The sequence below is a fragment of the Lissotriton vulgaris genome, chromosome 2_1, assembly GCF_964263255.1.
Source record: "Lissotriton vulgaris chromosome 2_1, aLisVul1.2, whole genome shotgun sequence".
Taxonomy (NCBI): Eukaryota; Metazoa; Chordata; class Amphibia; order Caudata; family Salamandridae; genus Lissotriton; species Lissotriton vulgaris.
Window position 1 is genome coordinate 1,349,375,680 of NC_141687.1, and position 25,268 is coordinate 1,349,400,947.

At 48.6% G+C, this 25,268-nt stretch overlaps 1 protein-coding gene across 1 annotated transcript in view; it reads right to left on the reverse strand.

The window, feature by feature from the left end:
- PTPN4 (protein tyrosine phosphatase non-receptor type 4) overlaps positions 1 to 25,268 on the reverse strand; it is a 1,255,365-nt gene that overhangs the window by 216,559 nt on the left and 1,013,538 nt on the right. Inside the window, exon 23 of the mRNA XM_086957111.1 lies at positions 24,283 to 24,429. Within this exon, the coding sequence (XP_086813237.1) occupies positions 24,283 to 24,429 (147 nt within the window). The remainder of the gene's footprint in view (positions 1 to 24,282; positions 24,430 to 25,268) is intronic.

Here is a 25,268-nt window from a genome sequence, read left to right on the forward strand (position 1 = left end):
GCGAAGGAGGTCGACGTCGAGGCGAAGGAGGTCGACGTCGAGGGAGAAACGGTCGATGTCGAGGAAAAGACGCTCGCCGTCGAGGGACCGACGCTCGCCGTCTGGTCGCTGTTCTTGGACGCCAAAGAAACGAGGAAGGAGGTCTGGCGCCAGGAGTCAGTCACAGACGTCCAAGGCTGGAAAGGGAGACGGATCACCGGGTTCGGTGTACATCATGGTGTATACCCGAGGCAGGTAACGCCCCGCCTCCATTACCGAGGGGGCTCCCTCAGCGGGCCCCTACTCCTCCTCCGCTCCCACCACTTCCACCGCGTCCTCAGTCTCTACCTCAACCTCAGCTGCCAGGAGACAAGCCGCCTCCGATCCCTCCGAGGTCGGGCTCTCGGGCTCTATTACCGACTACTCCCAAGGGGACCCCTCAGCCGAGGGCCCCAGCTAAACCGAGGTGCCAGCCTCTGTGGAACCGGAGTGTTCAATTTTTTCTGGCAGAGTGGAGAAAAATTACTCAGGACAAGTGGCTGCTGAATATTGCTTGCAATGGATACAGTCTTCGGTTCACCAGCCCGCCTCCATCAATTCCTCCGGTCAGCTCGCAGTTTCAGCTGGGCGAGCTCCAGACGGAGGCCGATATCCTGTTAAGGAAAAGAGCGATAGAAGACGTACCTCTCTCTCAAAGAGGTAGAGGTCAGTACTCCCGGTTCTTCCTGGTTCGCAAGAAGGACAAGAACGATTTCAGGCCCATTCTGGATTTGCGACAGGCAAACAAGTGGATTCGCAGAGCGAAGTTCCGCATGCTGTCGCTGCATCAGATTTATCCTCAGTTGCAACAGGGAGACTGGCTTTGTGCTATAGACCTACAAGATGCGTACTTCCATGTGCCCATTGCACACAAACACAGGAAGTTCCTGCGATTCCAAGTCGGCGCCAATCATTATCAGTACACAGTACTGCCATTCGGACGGACGTCTGCGCCCAGAACATTCTCGAAGTGCATGGAAGTGGTAGCAGCACACCTAAGGAAGAACAAGGTGTTTGTCTAACCGTACCTGGACGATTGGTTGATCAAGGCCTCCTCCTTCTCGGAGGCTTAAGCACACTTCCAGAAGACGTGCGTTCTCTTGAACAAGCTGGGGTTGCACATCAACATGTCCAAGTCTGTCCCGACTCCAGTCCAGTGCATTCAGTACTTGGGAGCCACCATCAATACGCTGTCAGCAAGCGTGTCTCCTTCGGAGGAGCGGAGATTATCACTCCTTCGGAAGGCTCAGGCTCTTATGACCACTCCATCTACAACAGTGAGGACGGTGTCTTCTCTACTGGGATCGATGGCCTCTTGCATCTTCCTAACGCCACACGCACGTCTGCACATGAGACCGTTGCAGGAGTTCTTGGAGGATCAGTGGGATCAGAGGAAAGGGTATTGGGACGACAAGATACGACTGTCTCTGCATGCTCTTCAGTCTCTGAAGTGGTGGTGTTCAGCGGAGAATCTCCTCAGAGGGGTTCTCTTCCACAAGGACATTCCCACTCAGACGATCGTGACGGATGAGTCTCTCCACGGATGGGGAGCGCACTCCGGAGACTTAAAGATTCAAGGGACGTGGTCTCCGTCTGAGTCCACGTACCACATCAATTTCCTGGTACTCAGAGCTGTTCACTTGGCACTGAAGGCCTTTCATCCGTCCTTTCAGACCAACTCGCTGCTTGTACAGACTGACAATACGACCACGATGTATTACCTCAACCAGCAGGGGGGTTCGAGATCACGCACTCTGTCGCAGGAGGCGCAGGCGATCTGGCACTGGCTTCTGGCCAGAGGACTGACGATAACAGCTACCCAGCTGCCAGGTGTGCAGAATGTTCAGGCGGACGCACTGAGCAGACTGATTCAGGAAAACCACAAATGGGTCATAAACGACGAAGTACTAGGAGAAGTCTTCGCAAAGTTGAGGACTCCAGACGTAGGTCTGTTCGCCACCGCCGAAAACAGCAAATGCCGAGACTTCGCCTCCAGGTACTACTAGCAGGGGACGCTGGGGAATGAGCTATGGATCAACTGGTCGAACAGCTTTCTGTACGCTTTTCCACCCATTCCCCTGATTCCGGCGGTGCTCATCAAGCTGTCCCAGTCCAGGGCGCAGATGATCCTGATTGCCCTGGAATGGCCCAGGCAGTGGTGGTTCACGGACCTGCTTCACCGGTCTCTCCTTCCTCACATTCGGCTGCCGTGCAGGCCGGACCTTCTCACGAAGTTCGGGGGGCAGATGTTACACCCCAACCTCTCGTCTTTTGAGTTTGGCGGCATGGCTCCTGAGATAGTGCAATATGGCCATTTGATTCTACCTGAAGATTGCATGGACATACTGAAGGAGGCTAAGCGACCTTCCACTCGGACTTCCTATGCTTACAAGTGGAAGAGGTTTTGCATCTGGTGCATGTCCAAGAATTATGACCCGACGACGTGCAAGGAAGATGTCATCCTTCCGTATCTTTTGCATCTGGCGTGTTCTGGCCTTAATGTCCATTCCATTAAGGTTCATCATGCTGCGCTGACTGCCTACAGGAAATGCCCTTCACAGACTTCCTTCTTCCAGATCCCTGTGATCAAGGAATTTTTGGAAGGCTTAAAGAAAGTGTTCCCTCCTGTCCGGTTTCCTTTGCCTTCATGGGAATTAAATGTGGTGCTGTCCAGATTGATGAAGGAGCCTTTTGAACCTATTCATAAGGCTTCGTTGCAGCACCTGTCCTGGAAGGTGGCGTTCCTCGTGGCCATCACATCGGCCCGCAGGGTGAGTGAGATTCAGGCGTTGTGTTGCCAAGAACCTTATACTGTATTTCATGCTGCTAAGGTTGTTATGCGTACTCACCCTAAATTTCTTCACAAGGTTATTTCTGATTTTCATGTCAACCAGACTATAACTTTGCCTACGTTTTTTTCAGAATCCTTCATCTCCAGCGGAAAGGTCTTTACATTCCCTGGATGTTAGGAGGGTGTTGAAATTTTAACTGGATAAGACCAAGGATAATCGTAGGTCAGACCAATTGTTTATCAATTATGGATCAGTCACGACAGGTCTTGCTACCTCTAAATAGCCCATCTCTAGGTGGATTGTGTCCTGCATACAACTGTGTTACCAAAAGGCTAATAAGACCTTAGGGGGTAAACCTAAGGCTCATTCCACCAGGGGCAAAGCTGCCACGACGGCTTTGCTTCGTAATGTTCCAATTGCAGAAATCTGCAGGGCGGCCACTTGGAAGTCGGTCCGTACCTTTGGTAAGCATTACTGCCTGGACACTGATGCTAGGGCAGACGCTCAGGTTGGGCAGGCTTCGCTGCGAAATCTGTTCGCACAATAGTGGTGTTATTTCTCGTTTCTCCACCGCCGCTTTGGTGTGGGGATGGGCTTGCCATTCTATTCACTAGATTATGACTATACACAGAGATCCCCTACTACAGAAGGAGTAGTTTCTGTCCTGTAACTCCAGTTCTGTAGTAGGGGTATCTCTGTTATAGTCATAAGCGCCTGCACTCCTCCCCGGTGGAGAGAAATATTCATGTAAGGAATGCTACAGGTCTCGCGTGTTACGCCTTTAAAAATAACTGAAAGTAAAAGGGACCTGCAGTGCATTCTGGGATACTGTGAAGTTCTGGAAAGTTCTCTTAAAGGCACAGTATCCTGTTTTGAGCCACATAGTGGCAGCCTATGGGGCTTGTCTGTCCATGTCTTCCCCTCTATCATTCCAGAGGGGTTTTTGCTGCTGAAGCAAGGGAAATCTGGACAGACTTTGCTGTTAGTGGATTTTTGGTGGAATTTCTAGCTGAAGTACTGGCCAGGGTAGCCTGGTTATATAGGCTGCATTATCTGTCTTTAATTCTCTCTTAAGTGTCTGTGCAGTTGTGCATTTTTCGACACCTTAAGAGATTATTTTTGATTGCTCCGGGGTCCACGCACATGGGCAGGACTATTCACTAGATTATGACTATAACAGAGATACCCCTACTACAGAACTGGAGTTACAGGACAGAAACTACTCCAACCAATTTCCTCCTTCCCCTGATCTTGCTCCCGCCACCTGCCTGTAGACGAGTGAACTGTAGAAGAGTGAACTGATTGCAGAAATACTTGCAGAGATGCTGTACCTGTATCAATGGCTGTATCTATGACCATAAGTTGTAGCTGCAATATGGTGCAAAAGGCTGAACGACAGGTTCTGGCTTAGGTGCTCCCGAGTCTCCGGCTCCTCTGGGTCTCCCTGATTATAGGCGGGCTCTCATTTATATTAACTCCCTATCTCCCCCCCCCCCTCCTACTGTAGTGGCTAAAGGGTTTTTCCCAACGGTTCTACAATTGCCATTGCCACTAATAAAATAGAGTCCAGTCAGGATCAGGTTTGGAGGCTGAAGGGGCAGTGGAGAGAAGAGAACATCCGGGCACAGAGCACAGGTGCAGGGGAATCAACAAGCCTGAGCCCACACTGCTGCTAAATCACCTTGTTCCGCCTTTGTCATGCCGAACACCCAAACTTACAGCAGAATGGAATGGATGTAATGCTGAGCAGCACAACATGATAACGGTAAGCGGGGCAAGGAATGCAGCCCCACTCAAAGGACCATTGTTTCCTTTCTGCAGCTATGCCGCTCTGGTGGCCCCAAGATTCTCCCGAGGTTCTCCGCCGTGTATGTACGTGCGCGAGTGGGAGGCCAGTCAGGCGCGGCTTCAGGGGGAAGATGTGTCGGTGAGTAACAGAAGTAAAGAGTCAGTGCATAGTGTGTTTTCCTGCAACAGCTGATGTTTGATGGCCTCCTTTTCCTTTTGCAGACATACAAGGCTGGTAGTTTTGCCTCTGATGATGATATTGCTGGTACCCCTGAGACAACTGAGGCTTTTGATCTCTCTGATGTGAATAATAGACAGTTACAAGGATTGTAAAGGTGTCTACTGTTCTATTTTTTTCCTTTTGTAAACCCACACATTTAAGTGTTTCCAGTTCTGTCTCGTAGACCAAATTTGCAGAAAGGTGAAGTCACCTTCGTGAAGCCGTCTCCTTTGCCATTGAACGCCATTTTGATGTCGACTTTCCTGTCACCTTTGATGTCAAATGATGTCTCAGCAGAGAACCATCCTCAACAGAAAGCATTTAGTGACTTAGCCTTCCTTCAACATCAAGTATTTCAAGGGCTTTTAAAAAAAATAATTTTTAATAACAGTCATCGACATAAGATACACAGTACAGAGGATTCAGCATAACTGTACACGTTGAAGACAATAAGCAACCGCTCTTTGCAACATTATATTTTAGGGGTGAGTTACAGGGAGGGGCCTCATCATGATTAATGCTACGCGGTGGACAGAATATATCCCCTCGTTATGAATTCCACAGGCTCCATATTCAGGACCACTTTTTTGGGCAACCCATGGCAGAGTAGACCGTCTTTTCTCTGTGCATGCACCAATCAGGGTCTTTTTCCCAGGCCTCCACGGTGGGTGATTGCGCCGGTCTCCATAGTTGAGCAATGTTCCTTTTTGCCAACATTAATCCCAGTGTGGCCCACTGTGTTTGTGGAGTATTCAGATCAGTAGGTTCCCATATAGTCAGGAGGCACCTACAAGTCTCTGGGCAAAGGACGACTGTGAGTAATTCACTTATTATGTTGTGTATTTTTCGGCAATAAAATTGTATGTGTTTGCATTCCCAAATTATGTGCATGAAGTGGCCTAATTGGAAGCACCGTCTCCTACACTCTCCTCCCTCAGACCTTCCTATCTGTACCAGTCTGTCCCTGTGACATATACTCTGTGGAGGATTTTGAGCTGAACAAGCCTAAGTCGTGCTGGGATTACAACTACTCTCGGGGAAGACACTGCCTCCTGCCATTATTCATCATCCATTTCGATACCCTCCCGTACCCATTTCTCCTGCAGCGGTTGGAGGGGATCTGCCATGTTGTTTATCAATTTCTTACATATTAATGATATAGTTTTTTTGGGCAAGTGACCGTCCAGCACTTTATCTTCCAACGGGGAGGACTCAGGAGGGGAGGAGCACCTCGAGAGTAGTGAATGCAGTGTATGGCGGACTTGTATGTATCGAAAGCGCTCTGTATCGGCAAACTCATATTGCTGTTGTAGAGTGTTAAAGGTCTTCACTTCGCCCTTCTCCCACATGTCTTTGATTTGTGAGATCCCAACGAGTTCCCACCTATTGAATCCCTTCGATCGCCATAAATTACCCAGCCTTTTCAGAGTCTCATAGAGGAGTTGCTTAAGTCACTTTATGCCCCCATCCGAGTGATTTAGTGGTAACATGCCAGATGTTAACTGAGTGTTTAGTAGGGCCCGTCAGTGGGTCTCGGTCAGGTTTTGAGTAGAACGCCCTATTATAATTTCCCCCGGGAGGAGCCACCTGTCCATGTTATATCCGGGGTCATCCGGGCGACCACAGGTGCCATGATTGATGGGCGCAAGATGTGCCGCCCAATAGTATTTTTTTATGTCTGGAAGGCTAATGCCCCCATCGTACCAGTTTAATGTGAGCTTGTTCAGAGCGATGCGTGGCTTCCCGTCCCATAACAAGACCCTCTGAAGGCCTTCCATTTCTCTAAAATATGTAGTCGGGAAAAGATCTAATGAATTTTGCAAGGTATACAAAAAACGGGGCAAGGACATCTTTTTAAAAATAGCCACTTTGCCTAATAGAGAGAGGAGAAATGTTTTCCAACTAGATATGTCTCGTTTTAGCCTCTGTAGTGGAGGGAGAAGAATGCGGTTGTAACAGAGTTTGGTCTAAGGAGATAATGAGGGCTTTTTTTGAAGATATCTTTCACTGGATGTTTGTCTCAATGACATTGAGTGAAGTTTATTAAAAGTTTGGAATGGTTACCAAGAGCCAGAAAAAACGAACTGGCTCAACTTTCCCTTTTGGGGACAGCAGTGATATGGCTTAAATAAAAGAGAAGGCTTTCTGATGTATTTTGCAAAAAGTACTCCGGATTGCATTCTTGAGCTGGATATTTAAATGCCTATGACACTATATTTAGCTCTCCTGGAGACCATATATGAAACAAGTTACTTATCGGCAACTATAGTTCTCCAGTCTTGGAATCTTTTACAGATTCACATGCTTGAATCATTCCCCGTCGTCAAGATGGGAGTCCACAGCATTATAAAAAATTATAGTCTCCATAGACAAACACATAAGGCCTAGGCCTAATACTCTTTTAAAACATATCTATATCCTTCAAGAAAAAAGGCCAAACTCAAAGCTCAACCGATCAGAAGAGACCACTCTGTAGAACCTTCCTGAGAGAGGCTCCAGTCCCTCATATTTTCCAAGCACAAGTGTGCATAATAGAAAAATAAGATAAGTAGTGAGCCTTCCCCAGGGGAGGCGGGCAGGTTGCATGTGAATCTATGAAAGTCAAACTTTCATAGATTCACATGCTTGAATCAGAATAGTTACCACCACATTTTCATGCCATAAATTACAACTTTAAATGCATTCTTGAAAGCATCAATCATGTATAATAATATATACATATAAATGCATAAGTAAAAGGAACATTTTCAACCATTGAAAATGTGAGACAGTTCAAGATGGTGGGAAGGAACCCAGAAGGCGGCTCACCTTATTGAAAGAGAAGAACTGCTTGTCCTACTGCTGCATCTCGCTTACTCCCAGCATCCAAGCAGTAAAGCCTGGTGAATGTGTGCGGCATCTTCCATGTCGCTGCTCTACAAATGTTTGGCAGGGACACACCTGCAAACTGCTTGTAGATGTGGATATCGCTCTTGTAGAATGGGCAGAGACTCTTGATGTCAGAGGATGGCCCGCTTGTTGATGACAGAATTCAATTGCACTTGAAATCCATCTAAGAGATGCTCTGTTTAGTTATGGAGAAACCTTTTCTAGGTGCACTGTATGTAATAAGGACTGGATTTGACTAACTTAATGACTTAGTCCTGTTCAGGTAACATTTAAGACACCTTTTAACATCTAGATAGTGCAGAACACGCTCCGCTGCAGTCTGCAGATTTGGGAAGAATGAGTTCAGCACAATAGGTTTGTTAAGATGGAAATTCGAAGGGACCGTAGGGATCAATTTAGGATTTGTTCGTAGAATAACCTTGTCTTGTTTAAGTTGTAAGAAGGGTTCTTCAGTAGTGAAAGCTTGAAGTTCCCCCATCCTTCTTGCCGAAGTAAGAGCTAGGAGAAGAGCCATCTTCCAGGATAGGAACTTCATATCCGTTTTATGAATAGGTTCAAATGGGTGCTTCATTAGTTGACTGTGAATCGTATTTAATTGCCATGTAGGAATTGGTGACCTTAATGGAGGAAACATTCAAAAAAGCCCCTTAAGAAACTGTTTTATAATTCTGCAGGACCACAGAGATGGCCCTTTAGCTGTCCTGCGGAAATTGGAAATAGCAGCTAAATGGACCTTAATTGACGCGTGGGCTAAACCTGAGTGAGCCAAGAAAAACAAATAAGGCAAGATTTCCTCAGGAGGATAACATTAGATGACGTACACCACCTGCAAAATCTTTTCCACTTCAAGGAGTAAGTCTTGTAAGTACCATCAGATCTTGCTTAAGCCAGCACCTGTCTACAGTTCTGTGGGATTTTCAGGTGTTGAAATTCTCGGAACTCAGGCACCAGGCTGCCAATTTCAGAGAACTGGGGTTCGGATGATACACTTGACTCTGGTTCATTGTCAAGAGAGACCTAATTGGTCTTAGGTGAATCAGAGACTTGACTGACAGTAGGTGTAGTGCCATGTACCAGTGCTGGTGAGGCCAGGCTGGAGCTATCAGAATGAGTTTGCAGGGGTCTGTCTTTATCTTCTTTAAGGCTCATGGCAGAAGTGGAATGGGGAGAAAGGCGTAAGCAAATATGCCGGACAAGGCTATTGAAAAGGCATTCCACCATGAACCCCGATGGTGATGCCAACTTACAAAGTACCAGCATTTTGCGTTTTCTGGAGATGCAAACAGATCTACGTTTGGCTTGCCCCATTGGAAGAAAATATGGTCTAGAGTGCGCTGGTCCAGCTCCCACTCGTGGCAAGAAGTTTTTAGCCTGCTTAATTTGTCCGCTATGACATTTTGTTTTCCTGGGACGTACTCTGCTGATAAATGCACTTTGTGAAGAATTGCCCATGGCCATATGAGCTGGGTTTCATGAGAGAGGAGGAGAGATCTTGTTTCTCCCTGTTTGTTGCAGTAGTGCATTGTAGTGGTGTTGTCCATCCTGACAAGCGTCGATGTACCCTGTATCTTTGGCAGAAAAGCTTGGAGCGCAAGGTAAACTGCTCTTGGCTCGAGAAGATTGATGTGAAGATCCTTGTGGGAAAGCGGACATTTCCGGCTGACCTGCAAGTCTTGTAGAAAAGCACCCCAGTCCACTAGTGATGCGTCCTTTGTAATCACAAGAGGAACAGCCTATGATAGGAACGGCAGACCTCACGATGGCCGATGAGGTTGCGTCCACCAGTCCAAGGCCGTCATCATGGGAGGAGTAATTCGGATGAGATCATCGAAAGATCCCTCTATCTGTATCCATTGTTTGTTCAAAGCCTACTGAAGAGGACGCCTTTGAAGCCGACAGTGAGGTATGAGAGGGATACAAGAAGACATCATCCCTAGGAGGGATTTAAATAGGCGTACTGAAATGGACTTTCTTTTTTTGGACCCTGCTTGCCAAGGATCTTATTCTCGGTTGTCTCTCAAGAGTAGGATAGGCCTTGTTTTCCATGGTGTCCAGGGTTGCCCCCAGAAACACCAGTCGTGGGATGGCTGTAAGATTGACTTTTCTACATTTAAAGTGAGGTCCAAGTTCTCGAAAATTTGTAGGCAGGCTTTGGTGGATGCTTTTGCTGCTTGGTACGTGGGGGCTTTGAGAACAATCGTCTAGGTAAAGGAAAATATGATGATGCTTCTGCCTTAGAAATGCTGCTACAGGACCCAAACATTTAGTGAAAATGCGGGGAGACGATTTTAGTCCGAAGGGTAAGACGCGAAATTGAAAGTGACTGCCGGCCATCGTAATTCCTAGGAACTTTTTGTGTTTTCAGTGTATGGGTATATGAAAATATGCATCCTGGAGATCCAGTGACGCCATGTAATTGTTTCGGTTGAGGAGGTGAAGCACATTCGGAATAGAAATCATACGGAACAATTGCTTTTTGAGGAATTTGTTCAAGTTCCGCAAATCCAAGATTGGTCTCCAGTTTTTTTGCTTTTTTCGTATCAAGAAAACCGGGAGTAAAACTCCTTTCCTCTCCGATTGAAAGGAACTTTTTCTATCGCTCTTTTTTGTAATATGTTGGTAACTTCCATATTTCAGTGGTGTAGATGTTTCTGGAATCGAGGTTGAGGAGACTTCACTGGCGGGATCTTTACAAATTCCTTTGAGTGCTCGAATTGGATAAGGTTTAGAACCCATCGGTCTGATGTGATTTCCAGCCACTGTTGTAACTAACTGAATATTTTGCCTCCCACTTTGGATGGAGCTAGTGGGATAGAGGGCGACAGCTGGGAGATGTCATTGTCGTCGATCAGACTCCTTTCCCTGGTGTCCCGATTTTCCTTAGAATAAAGCCTTGTTGTAGGCTGCCGCAGGTGGTTGGCGGCTAGTATACTGTGGTCTATATTGCTGAGTGGCTGCAGGATATGTTGAATTCCGGAATTGCTGGTATCCTGATCTGTAAGACAGTTAGCCTCTCCCTCGTGAAGCACGAAAAGTAGTCTTTATGAACTGTAAAGTCCCCAGAGCCTTAGCTGTATCAGTATCTTTTTTGATGGTAAGGCTTTGTCAACGTGGCTGCCAAATAACCCTTCTCCATTGTAAGGGAGATCAAGGATTTTTGTTTGCATTTCAGGTCTGAATGTGGTAGATTGGAGCCAGCCTTGACGGATAAAGACGGCCGTTCCTGCTAGCTGTCTGAAGCCTGTGGAAGCTACATCCATAGCACAGTCTATCACTTCTGAGGCAGTCCGTTTGCCTTCCAGAACTATTCTTCTAGCTTCCTCCTTGTCATCTGTTGGGAGTTTGTCCAAAAGTGGCGACAATTCCGACCACATCTGCCTATTATAAAGGCTCAGTAAAGCTAGAGAGCTCGCTACTCCAACTGTTATAGCATACATCGTTGAAAACCGCTTGCCTAATTTGTCAAGCTTTCTTCCTTCTTTGTCAGGAGGAGCAGTCAGGGGAGATGAAGGATTTTTAGAGCGACGCTGCGCTGCCCGAGAAATCACAGAATCTGCCTTTGGGTGATCTATTAAATAGGCTGGAGCATCATCCGGAGCTTAATACTTTTTGTCTAGTCTCTGCAACACAGGTGTAACCGTTGCTGGATTTTCCATTATCCTTAGCCCCTCCTTTCATATGTTATCCATTATAGGTAAAGATCTAACTGTTTTCCTAGAAGTCTCTTTGAAATCATACAGAAAACAGTCTTACTGATGCATATGCATCGGTAAATCAAAGCACTTAGCAAGTCTCTACAGAAGGTTGTGAAAATCCCCAATATCTTCTGGAGGTGAATACGTTTGTTAAGAAGATGGAGATGCCAGAGTGGGGAGGATGTAGGAATCCCATTCATCTTACTGAATCTCTCCCTTCTCTCTCTCTACTTCCTCATCAGAGGATGTTAACTGCTGAACAGGAGGAGCTGGAGTAGGAGGTTGGACCCTAGGATAATGTTGAAGAACAGGAGAACGAACCTGTATCCGCGGAATAACAGAGATGGCGGAGGAGCCGGAACCTGTTGTATATTCTGTTCTGGCGGAAATCTCATTTTGTAGTCCGCTAGCATAAACTGCAGGTCTGTCATTAGTCTTGTAGGTAGGCACATCATTTCCTGCTGGTGATATTGCCATTATGGATGGTAATATTGACGTCCATAACCATTATCCTCATCAGACTCCTCTTGATATTTAACATGAAGATCAGATGGATTCATGGCTGCCACAAAAAGGCTATCTTCCTCAAATTCTTCATCCTCTTCCTCCAAAAATTGTGATGGCAAAAGAGCTTGCACCCGACTAGGCGACGTTACAGCTGGTGTTAACAGCAATTTTTGAACTTTTTGCTTTTCCATCCTCGTCAGTGTCGTCGACGATCCCGTCGACTATTGCACCACCACCGGAACAATTTTCATTGACGAAGACTGCTGCTCTGTGTAGGAGAGTAGGGTCTGCAATCCTATGATCACCCGGACTTTTTGCTTTTGTTTCACTGGTTTACGACTTTCTCGGGCTGTGGGCCTGCCAATCAGACCCACAGCCTAGCTGTTCTCTCACTAAATTGCTATGTGTGCCTTAGGTGCATTACCGAATTGGAACTGGGCCACCCTGTCAGACCCTGTAACTCAGGGCATCGGTGTACCCAGGGCCTACCAGGAGATGAAGCATGTATTATGCCACCCCTGGATGGCCATCTAAATCTGACAACTGGCTGCACGACAGCTGGGACAACGTGGCGTACTCGCCCGTTGCTGTAGGTATAGTATCCCTATGCCTAACCTTAAAATGTTATCAGTCACTCCTTTGGCAGGCCTTGACAATCCTGAAGGCAGAGTGCGTGGAACCGTGTGAATTGGGCTCTGGCACGAGCCGAGCCCGGTTGCAGCTTGCGGAACCAAGACCCAATGGCTGTTCCATGATAACGCGTATCATATCGGTAACTTCGGTATCGCGTTATCAAGACATGTCGAGTAAGGTGTCATACGAATCGGGGTGCTGCCCTCTCACCAACCCTGGCGACGAGGTTAGCATTCCACCCTTCTAGAGGGACACGACATGTACGTAACTGTGAACCCCGGTTAAAGTTAACTGAAGCCTCAGCTCCACAAAATGGACGCTGCCACCACAGACACGAGTCTGACCTCCTGCTGCTGGGAGTCCTCCCAGAGAGGAGAACTTGGACAAAGGGTTTCCTGTCAGGGGCGGTGTTCGCACCGTCCCAGACAGGGTTTGTGTACTCTGGGTAGGTAGGGCTTTGCAAGAAGGTGACTGCGGAGTGGCACCCCGGTGCTCAGTACGCATCTGCCGGCTAGAACCAGTTCCAGGGGCGCGCAGCCCCTGACCTGGGGAAAGTCCAGCAGGGGGAGAGGGGTGTAACTACCCCCCTTCCTGGTCCCACCCTTAGGGCAGGACCTAGTCATGTACCCACCCCTTTCTTTAGGATAAAGGCCGGAGCGGGGACCCTTCCAAATTAGATCATCTTTGAATCAAGAACTACTTTCTACGAAAGGACATTCGAGACTCTTCTCAAGATTTCTCCATTGTGACTAAGGAGTAGTCACCCTGCATCCGCAGGCACCATCTAAGAACTCTGCGGTTTGCTGCAAGTCCTTCCTCAAGGATCCGACGGCCCAGCTCGACGAGAACCGGCTTCCCTGGCACCTCTGACCTCTACCCACGTCGTCAGCTCAGCTGAAATCTGTGGGTGCGACGAGACCTCGAGGGACCGGCCATCATCAAAACCTGCACGCTTTCTTAACCAGCACGACCATCGAAGCAATTCTCTGGTGAGTGCTCTGGGGTCCGAGAAGCCCCGACCCGGAGTAGCTCCAGTCTCCCAGCATCTCCACGATCTGCGTGGGGCCCTTCTGCTCGCTGCTCAGCCCGTTGTCTGGTCACTAGCCGCTGGCTTGTGCCCTTCTTTGACGACATCAGACTTTCTCCCTTTTCCGAGAGGAGCACCCCGGACCCTTCTGGTCCACTCAAGACGCCATTTTAGGCCCACTACATGGCCCTGAAATCTGCCAAGGCTTGTTGCCCAACCCTGGGCCCAGCGACGCCGACAGCATCAACCTTCGTGGGACAGCTCGCACCTCCATCCTGGTCGCCGACAACGCCTCCTGGTCCGTGAGACTGCAGAGCCTAGCGTCGCCCACTCACCTAGTCGAGGTGACGGCCATCCGGTGCCTTCCTGGTACCCTCTGACTACTGGCTAGTAGTACGAACTTGGTCCCCTCTGCTTTCAGGTATCATCGATCTCTGATCCAGGCTTGGATCTCTACGAACTATTCATCACTGGTCGCCGGCCAGCAACTCCTTTTCTTCCGGCTCCTGGCTCGTCAGCGAAAACCCCCGACGCCTGTAAGACTTGTGCAGCCGCAGCCCTCGTGGCTAGGTAACTTCGGCATTTCGGTGCCCGCATAGCCTCCTTACTCTAGGGTCCCGAGTCCCTCGCTTCCGACTTGCCTTATCGGGTCCGCCCGAGATCACTAAACTTTCCGTGCCCTCAGGCACTTGTTTTAATTGTGCACTTGAAGTATTTTTTAAGAGCTTTTGGTTCTGTGCTTAGTACCCTGTCCTCATAAAGAGTACAGGGCTGTTGTGATTCTAATAAATATACTGTTTATTTTCATAACCCTTGTGTGGTGTCCTTTAACTTGGTGTTCAAGGGGTATGTGATGGTATTACAGCTGGCTTAACACGCCCTCTAGAGTTTAGCCCGAAGACTGCTCGTATCCACGCTACTAGGATAGCTGGTCTAAGGTTGACTTACAACCAATCACCATAAGGGTCAATTGGAACGATACATAGTGGTCGCTAGAATAGCGAACGCTGCATATCGGGCCAACTTCTCACATTGGTGAGCAGCGGTTGGGATTTGAGCTTGCTGTTGTTTTACCACGCGTATCCTAAGAATATCTTGTGAAAAATCGCATAAGTACTCCAGGTACATATAACTTAGCTTAGAATACTCTGAGTTCTACTGAACCAGCTGTTGTAGCTCCTCAAGGCTTAGCACACCTTGGCTACAACTCTTAGCAAGGGATCAGTAGGTAAACCCATAGTGTAGGTAGGTGCATCACTTACACCACACTAGAAGCAGCATGTCAGACAAAGGAGGAAACTCTGAGTCTCCCCTTGTGTCATTCGACCTTCCACAGGTCACCTCCAGATATGCTGCACTTAGCTTCCACGAGATGCGACAGATCTGTACATCTCGGAAGTTAAAACAGGGTGCAAACCCTACCATTCCGTTTCTGATTGGTCTCTTGGAGACTTATGATGCTAGGAGGGCGGGTAACACCGACCCTTCTCATCCAGAAACGGAGATGCCTCCCCTCGAGGGAACCCGAGGTGACCCTGACCTTATCCATCTCTCCGCCGAGAGGCGAAGAGGAGGACGAGGAACCAGAGACATCTGGGGACGAGGCAGACAAAGGTCCAGTCATAGTTAGTCAGCTAACTCAGGACAACTTAAGCCGGCACGAGATTGGTACTAGGGGACCCCTGGGCCCTCTCTCGGGCCAGCTTAACATTGGGAACGGACGAGTTAGGTCTCTGTCGAGAGGCTCTAACAGATCCGCTTGAACCAATGGCTCTCGAGGTTCTGCTCGAAGAGGGATGACATCACCTCAGAGGAGAATGTACGAAGCAAAGGAGAGGGAAGTCAATCAGCGGATCGAGAGGGAAGAACTTGCCCTAGCCAAAGAGAGACTCGCCTTTGCTCGAGAGCAAGAATTGAGTGGGACAATTCCCACTGGTGGCAGCATTCCCTCACGGGAACCCAGGAGTTTAGACACTAAGCACCTGAATAAGATAGTGCCTCCCTTTAAGCAAGGGGACGACATCCACAAATGGATTACTGCTTTGGAGCGGGCCTGCACTGTACAGTGCATCCCCCAGAGTCAGTGGGCAGCTATCTTGTGGCTCTCCTTTGACGGTAAAGGTAGAGATAAGCTCCTCACTACTAGAGTCGAGGACGCTAACAATTACCAGATCCTGAAGAACACACTGATTGATGGGTTCGGCCTAACCACTAAGCAGTACAGGTTGCTGTTCAGGGATACCCAGAAAACTCAGTCTCAGGACTGGTCTGATTTCGTTGATTGTGCCACTAAGGCTTTGGAGGGCTGGTTGCTGGGCAGTAAGGTTACTGATTACACGGGATTGTATAATTTGATCATGCGAGAACAGATTTTAAACAATTGTCAGAACCAGTTGTTGCATCAGCACCTTGTCGACTCGGATCTGACCTCTCCCCAAGAATTGGGAAAGAAGGCAGACAGATGGATCAGAACAAGGGTTAAGCAAAAGCAGGGCCAGAACCAGGGTGGTCAGAAGAAAGCAGACCAGAAGGGTAAAGATTCGAAAGGGGAACAAACTGACCAGAAGTCTTCAACAGGTCCCCAACAACCCAAAGAGGGGGGGGGGGGGGTCAGGCTTCCCAGAAAAAGAAGAATCAAGAAGGCCAATCGAAAAGGTGGTGCCAATACTGTAAAAGTAAAACTCACTGGTTTAGTGAGTGCACAAAGAAAGGAGGGCAGACTCCTGCTACTGCAGCCCCTAAGGCACCTGTGCCCCCTAGTACAGCCAGCAGTAGTAGTGCGCCTCCCAAGGGACTAGTTGGGTTAACCTTGGGTTCTGAGGGGTGTGACAGCTTAGCTGGTACGCTCACTCAGGCTGTCCTTGTCTGTACAAGGGATGTGGATATATCCCCTGATGTCAGTCCCAATACTTTGGGCAAATACCGACAGACGCCTTTAATAAATGGAAGAATGGCTCAGGTCTATAGGGACACTTGTGCCAGCGTCACCATGGTGACGCCTAACTTTGTGGACCCTGGACAGATCATGCCAGGTACAGATTTCCTGGTGACCAATGCCAGCAACGTCACTACCAGTCATAGTATGGCGATTGTTGCTTTCTCCTGGGGAGGGGTAAATGGCCAGAAAAAGGTTGTTGTTAGTTCAGACCTCCCAGTGGATTGTTTGTTGGGCAATGATTTGGAGTCATCACAATGGTCAGAAGTGGAGCAACGGACTCACATGGAGATGTTAGGCTTGCCAGCACACGTGTTTGCTGTGACCAGGTCACAGGTCAGACGATGCCCCACTGAACAGGTGCTGGATCCTGGAACAACGGACCAGACACCTCCCAAGAAGAAGAGCAGTCGGGTTAAGGCTTCGCCTTCCCCCTTGCCCCAGGTCGCGGATCAAGTCTCAGAGGAGGCTGACCTCCAGGAATTGCGGGAAACTGAACCTAAAGAACTCGAACTTGATCAAGTTGAGTTTCTGGGCTCAGGGGGACCCACACGAGAAGACCTGGGGAAGGACCAGTTAGACTGCCCTTCCATTGAACCCCTCAGACAGCAGGCTGCTGCTGAGGCTGCTGGGAACGCCACAGGTACCCACAAGGTATACTGGGAAGATGGACTCCTGTACACTGAGGCAAGAGACCCCAAGCCTGGCATGACCAGGAGGCTGGTCGTCCCCTTGTCTCAGCGTGGTTTCCTCCTTACCTTGGCCCACGAGATTCCCGTAGCAGGACACCTAGGCCAGACGAAGACGTGGGACAGGCTTGTCTCGCACTTTCACTGGCCTCACATGAACGAAGATACCAAGGAGTTTTGCCGCTCCTGTGTCACTTGCCAAGCCAGTGGTAAGTCAGGTGGCACGACAAAGGCCCCCCTTATACCAATGCCTGTGGTGGGGGTGCCCTTTGAACCGGTGGGGATTGACATAGTCGGTCCCATGGAACCACCAACAGCATCAGGGCACAAGTTTATACTGGTGGTAGTGGATCATGCCACCAGGTATCCTGAAGCTATTCCCCTTAGGACCACTACAGCGCCTGTTGTGGCAAGAGCCCTAGTTGGAGTGTTCTCCAGAGTGGGCTTCCCTAAGGAGGTCGTCTCCGACAGAGGTGCAAACTTCATGTCGAGCTACTTAACTGCTATGTGGAAGGAATGTGGTGTCAACTACAAGTTCACTACACCCTATCATCCACAATGCAATGGGCTTGTTGAGAGATTCAACAGGATCCTGAAAGGGATGATTCATGGACTACCTGAAAAGCTTCGGCGTAGATGGGACGTCCTGATCCCCTGCCTTTTATTCGCTTACAGAGAAGTCCCACAGAAGGGGGTTGGCTACAGCCCTTTTGAACTTTTGTACGGGCATCCTGTAAGAGGACCCCTGTGTTTGGTGAAGGAAGGATGGGAGAGACCTCTCAAAAAGCCTGCAACCAACATAGTGGACTATGTGCTTGGCCTCCGCTCGCGGATGGCTGAATACATGGAGAAGGCATCCGAAAACCTTAAGGCCAGCCAAGAACTCCAAAAAGCTTGGCATGACCAAAAGGCTGTCTTGACTGTTTACCAGCCCGGACAGAAGGTGTGGGTGTTGGAGCCAGTGGCCCCAGCAGCACTCAAGGACAAATGGTCCGGGCCCTACACCATCCTGGAGAAAAAGGGAGAGGTCACCTACCTGGTAGACCTTGGAACTCCCCGGAGCCCCCACAGGGTGCTTCATGTCAACAGGCTCAAAGCATATGTCGACAGGAAGGACATGAGTTTGCTCATGGCCATAGATGAGGGACAGGAGGAGGAGAGCGACCCTCTCCCCGACCTGCTCACTCAGAATCCTGACGATGGATCGGTAGACGGTGTTGTATTTTGTGGCAGCCTCTCCGAACATCAACAGGAGGATTGTAAACAGGTTCTTCAATCCTTACGGCATATGTTCTCTCTAACACCCAGTCAGACCAATTGGTGCACCCATGAGGTTGACACTGGTGACAGCTTGCCCGTCAAGAGTAAAATCTACAGGCAGCCTGATCACGTTAGAGACTGCATCAAGAGTGAAGTGCAGAAAATGTTGGAGCTGGGAGTCATTGAACCCTCGGATAGCCCCTGGGCTAGTCCCGTAGTTCTAGTGCCGAAACCTCACACCCCGGGCGGTAAGAAAGAGATGAGGTTCTGCGTAGACTACAGGGGTCTCAATGCAGTCACTAAGACTGATGCCCACCCAATACCAAGGGCAGACGAGCTTATCGATAGATTGGCTTCGGCCAACTACTTAAGTACGTTTGACCTGACAGCTGGGTATTGGCAAATCAGGTTAGCTGAGGACGCCAAGCCTAAAACCGCATTTTCTACCCCTGGTGGGCATTATCAGTTCGTGGTGATGCCCTTTGGTTTGAAAAATGCACCTGCCACCTTCCAACGGTTGGTGAATCACGTTCTCACCGGGCTGGATGACTTCTGTGCGGCGTATCTTGACGATATCGCTGTCTTTAGCTCCACCTGGGAGGATCACCTGGTCCACCTGCGGAAAGTGTTAGAGGCTCTGCAAGCCGCAGGTCTCACTATCAAGGCTACCAAGTGCCAGATAGGGCAGACACAGGTTGTATACTTGGGCCACCTTGTCGGTGGAGGCCAAGTTCAACCACTGGAGAGCAAGATACAGTCAATCAAGGACTGGGCTCCTCCAACCACCCAGACTCAGGTTCGAGCTTTCTTGGGCCTGACTGGTTACTACCGGAAGTTCGTCAGAAATTACGGATCGATTGTGACTCCGCTCAATGAACTGACGAGTAAGAAAATGCCAAAAAAGGTTCAGTGGACAGCGAGCTGTCAAAAAGCATTCGATGACCTAAAACAGGCCATGTGCACGGCACCTATCCTCAAGAGTCCAGACTACTCCAAACCATTCATTGTCCAAACAGATGCTTCTGAGTTGGGTGTGGGAGCTGTTCTATCTCAACTGAATTTTGATGGTAATGACCAGCCCATTGCTTTTATAAGCAGACGGCTGACCCCCAGAGAGAAAAATTGGTCAGCTATAGAGAGGGAGGCCTTCGCTGTGGTGTGGGCCCTGAAGAAACTGAGGCATACTTGTTTGGCACTCATTTCAAGATTCAGACCGACCATAAGCCCCTCCTATGGCTAAATCAGATGAAGGGTGAAAACCCCAAACTGCTTAGGTGGTCCATTTCCCTACAGGGGATGGACTTGACAGTGGAGCATAGACCTGGCACTGATCATGGCAATGCAGATGGGCTCTCCAGGTATTTCCACTTAGAACAAGAAGACTCACCTGGTCAAGGTTAGCTTATTGTCCCAACGTTTGGGGGGGGGGGGGTCATGTAGGAGAGTAGGGTCTGCAATCCTATGATCACCCGGACATTTTGCTTTTGTTTCACTGGTTTACGACTTTCTCGGGCTGTGGGCCTACCAATCAGACCCACAGCCTAGCTGTTCTCTCACTAAATTGCTATGTGTGCCTTAGGTGCATTACCCAATTGGAACTGGGCCACCCTGTCAGACCCTGTAACTCAGGGCATCGGTGTACCCAGGGCCTACCAGGAGATGAAGCATGTATTATGCCACCCCTGGATGACCATCTAAATCTGACACAACTGGCTGCACGACAGCTGGGGCAACGTGGCGTACTCGCCCGTTGCTGTAGGTATAGTATCCCTATGCCTAACCTTAAAATGGACACCCGAGTTCCTATCAGTCACTCCTATGGCAGGCCTTGACAATCCTGAAGGCATAGTGCGTGGAACCGTGTGAATTGGGCTCTGGCACGAGCCGAGCCCGGTTGCAGCTTGCGGAACCAAGACCCAATGGCTGTTCCATGATAACGCGTATCATATCGGTAACTTCGGTATCGCGTTATCAAGACATGTCGAGTAAGGTGTCATACGAATCGGGGTGCTGCCCTCTCACCAACCCTGGCGACGAGGTTAGCATTCCACCCTTCTAGAGGGACACGACATGTACGTAACTGTGAACCCCGGTTAAAGTTAACTGAAGCCTCAGCTCCACAAAATGGACGCTGCCACCACAGACACGAGTCTGACCTCCTGTTGCTGGGAGTCCTCCCAGAGAGGAGAGCTTGGACAAAGGGTTTCCTGTCAGGGGCGGTGTTCGCACCGTCCCAGACAGGGTTTGTGTACTCTGGGTAGGTAGGGCTTTGCAAGAAGGTGACTGCGGAGTGGCACCCCGGTGCTCACTACGCATCTGCCGGCTAGAACCAGTTCCAGGGGCGCGCAGCCCCTGACCTGGGGAAAGTCCAGCAGGGGGAGAGGGGTGTAACTACCCCCCTTCCTGGTCCCACCCTTAGGGCAGGACCTAGTCATGTACCCACCCCTTTCTTTAGGATAAAGGCCGGAGCGGGGACCCTTCCAAATTAGATCATCTTTGAATCAAGAACTACTTTCTACGAAAGGACATTCGAGACTCTTCTCCATTGTGACTAAGGAGTAGTCACCCTGCATCCGCAGGCCCCATCTAAGCACTCTGCGGTTTGCTGCAAGTCCTTCCTCAAGGATCCGACGGCCCAGCTCGACGAGAACCGGCTTCCCTGGCACCTCTGACCTCTACCCACGTCGTCAGCTCAGCTGAGATCTGTGGGTGCGACGAGACCTCGAGGGACCGGCCATCATCAAAACCTGCACGCTTTCTTAACCAGCACGACCATTGAAGCAATTCTCTGGTGAGTGCTCTGGGGTCCGAGAAGCCCCGACCCGGAGTAGCTCCAGCACTGATGTGCAGTCTCCCAGCATCTCCACGATCTGCGTGGGGCCCTTCTGCTCGCTGCTCAGCCCGTTGTCTGGTCACTAGCCGCTGGCTGGTGCCCTTCTTTGACGACATCCGACAACCAACGCCACTGGTCTGGTTGCTCCAGACCGGTCCTTGCTCCCTTTTCCGAGAGGAGCACCCCGGACCCTCCTGGTCCACTCAAGACGCTATTTTAGGCCCACCACGTGGCCCTGAAATCTGCCAAGGCTTGTTGCCCCAACCCTGGGCCCAGCGACGCCGACAGCATCAACCTTCGTGGGACAGCTCGCACCTCCATCCTGGTCGCCGACAACGCCTCCTGGTCCGTGAGACTGCAGAGCCTAGCGTCGCCCACTCACCTAGTCGAGGTGACGGCCATCCGGTGCCTTCCTGGTACCCTCTGACTACTGGCTAGTAGTACGAACTTGGACCCCTCTGCTTTCAGGTATCATCGATCTCTGATCCAGGCTTGGATCTCTACGAACTATTCAACACTGGTCGCCGGCCAGCAACTCCTTTTCTTCCGGCTCCTGGCTCGTCAGCGAAAACCCCCGACGCCTGTAAGACTTGTGCAGCCGCAGCCCTCGTGGCTAGGTAACTTCGGCATTTTGGTGCCCGCATAGCCTCCTTACTCTAGGGTCCCGAGTCCCTCGCTTCCGACTTGCCTTATCGGGTCCGCCCGAGACCACTAAACTTTCCGTGCCCTCAGGCACTTGTTTTAATTGTGCACTTGAAGTATTTTCTAAGAGCTTTTGGTTCTGTGCTTAGTACCCTGTCCTCATAAAGAGTACAGGGCTGTTGTGATTCTAATAAATATACTGTTTATTTTCATAACACTTGTGTGGTGTCCTTTCACTTGGTGTTCAAGGGGTATGTGATGGTATTACAGCTGGCTTAACACGCCCTCTAGAGTTTAGCCTGAAGACTGCTCGTATCCACGCTACTAGGATAGCTGGTCTAAGGTTGACTTACAACCAATCACCATAAGGGTCGTTTGGAACGATACATAGTGGTCGCTAGAATAGCGAACGCTGCATATCGGGCCAACTTCTCACACTCTGTCGCTGGAATCGTTGTCGACATCAAACTGCCGGCGACATGGATCTTTGTCGACGGTAACGCCGATGACACTTCCATCAGCGACGCTGCTTCCCTCATCGACACCGTCGTCGACGTATGTATCGTCGATGGAAGTTGACCCTTCGTCGTCTATGAAGACTTCGACGATAGGATTTGCTTCGTCGACGGTAAAGGTACGTTACCCATCGAAGATATCGTCATCGACGATCTCGATCCTGCAGAAACCGTCACGCTATTGATTGAAGACAGTCGTCGTTACCAGAACCACCTCAGGTGATGATCTTCTCATCGATTTAGGTGTCTCTGACATGGTGGATGTCAGTTTGAATCACCTACAAATAACTCCAGTGAGTTGATAGAAAGCTGAACTGGTGAAAAAACACTCCAATTCAGAAAAGAGAAGAAAACTGAGCAGAGCTCAGTGGCGACTCCCTTAGCACGACGTGCGGTAGAAAATCTGAGGGACTGGAGCCTCTCTCAGGAAGGGACTACAGGGTGGTCTCTTCTGATTGGTTGAATTTTGAGATTGGTAATTTTTCTTAAATGACACAGATATGTATTAGGCCAACACCTTATGTGTTCATGTCTATGGAGACTATTTTTTTTTATAATACCAGGGACTCCCATCTCGACGACGGAGAATGATTCAGGCATGTGAATCTATAAGTTCCAATACTGGAGTAACTGATATGATATAAACAACTACTGACAACAACAAGGAGATAAAAAAACTAATTACTGTGGTGGAAATGTTCAAATGTAAAAGTCTCACTAGCATCAGCTAAATGAAAAACAAACAATCACAAAGGCAATATTTCTCGTACTGGATTCTGCTTTGTGCTGCATACCGCTGTCCAAATTCTCTCCTCATATTCTAAACTATAATCCACTGCATCTAGGTACAATCATAAAACAACAGATACACATACATGTAGGTTCATGGCAGGCGCAGATTAATGCATGGAAAAGGCAGGAGTCTGACTGATTGTTTCACCCACCTAAGTGCGATCCCCATCTCGTGTGGGCGTTCAACTCTTTTCCAGAAGTGGGAGCCACCATTGAGGTTGGAGCAGTGGAGGAAGAAATAAAGGTGTCTCTCTCGTGCCCCATGCTGCTCATTAAGTTGGAGACAGAAGAAGCAGAAAGGCCACATTTCACTTTAAATCTGCTCGCTAAACTCTCTGCTCAAAGTGGAGATATTAATGAGACAGGTGTGTGCGCAGGAAGGACAGGTTCTACATGAAAAAAATAATTTCCTGCCTCTCAATTAGTGGTAGAACAGCTAGCCAGCAATGGCACTGGATGTGGACAGAGACCATGTTCAGCAGAAGAAGAATTTTAGCTGTCTTGTTCCCTTGAGGCCCTATTTAGCAGGAGGCTGGGGTGACTGGGAAGGCACATGAGTAGAGCAGTGACCCTCGTCCATCTCAGTTGGAGGGGAACAAAAAGCTTCATAGAAAAAAATAAACTATTAAGGGCCCTGGCCCCACACCATTAAGTGTTTATAGAATTGAATTTACACTAGCTGAGCTAAAGCTCTATTCAGTCAGAGCAGGTATTAACCAGTGTATTCTCATATTCCCTATATTCACCTGTAAGGAAGTAGAACTCAACCTCCATAATTAAATGATAGGACAATCTGCCTTAACAAACATGAACAGCAATGTTTCATTAAACTGATTAATTACTTAAGCGGGGACGGAAGTGGTGTAGTGACTTTAGGTACCGCAGAGATCATGGAAATTGCAAGAGTTTATCTATTTACACGGACATAAAAATTTGCATTGATTTACTGTTCTTGTCTCTTTGTTAGATAACAGCAAGGGTAACATTTAAGTTCTACATAGGTACTCAAGATGTGGAGCAATTAGTCTCTTGGCTAATTTAACTTACTCTGCCTCTTTCGACTTGAGTTGTCAGCATTACAACCATGGAGGAGCCTTGTTCCCATGTCATCTGCCAAAATTCTGGACAAGTACTAGGTAAAGGACCCTGGCATGCTATGTACCTATTGATTATGCAGGAAGAAGGTATTTCCATCTACAAAGCAAAAACACAAATTCAATTTACATCATTTATAGGAGAAGAGATAATCATATTAAAGTAAACGTTTAAAATGTAAGATGTGTATGGTGAGAAGGACATTCCATAACAAGATAACATTATGGAGACAATTTAACCAGTGCACATCCCTACTCGTAACTTTTATCCAATTGTTTTTCAATCTAGACGAACGCGGAAGAGAGACGCCTTGCTGAGACGCGACCGGTTTCGCTATGGCGATGGAACTTATCATGGCTCCTGCAGTCCTTTATTAAATTACAGACCACTGAGTGACAAATGAATAGAGAAGTACAAGAATCCAAAAGAACAATTTTCACTTTCATTATCATAGGCTTTTAAGGACCAATGACAAAGGATTTTTACGGTTTTTATTGAGTTATATGAAAATACGCCACTCACCATACTATTTTTCTGTGCCTTGAAAAAGCCCGTGGAGGGCGAAACGTGCGTCGGCTGTGACGATGTGGCAAGAAAATAATCAATAAATAAGAACTTTGAGAACCAATGGACTCTGTACTATCTGAATACTTGTGTGGACTGGAAAAGAATTGAAGTACTGAACTGATTGGATTGAAAAACAATTGGATAAAAGTTACGAGTAGGGATGTGCACTGGTTAAATTGTCTATTTATGGTGCATGAAATCCTACTACACTCGTTGTGGGTAGAGTATCGTGACGGAAAGTGCTTAAGGGTGAATAAGCATCTTATCAGTTGGGCACTCCCAAATTGAGTATCTCTGTATGACTGGACAAAGGAATACCATGGGACAAATACAACACTGATGTGCAGATCACAGTAGCAAATTCACCCTGT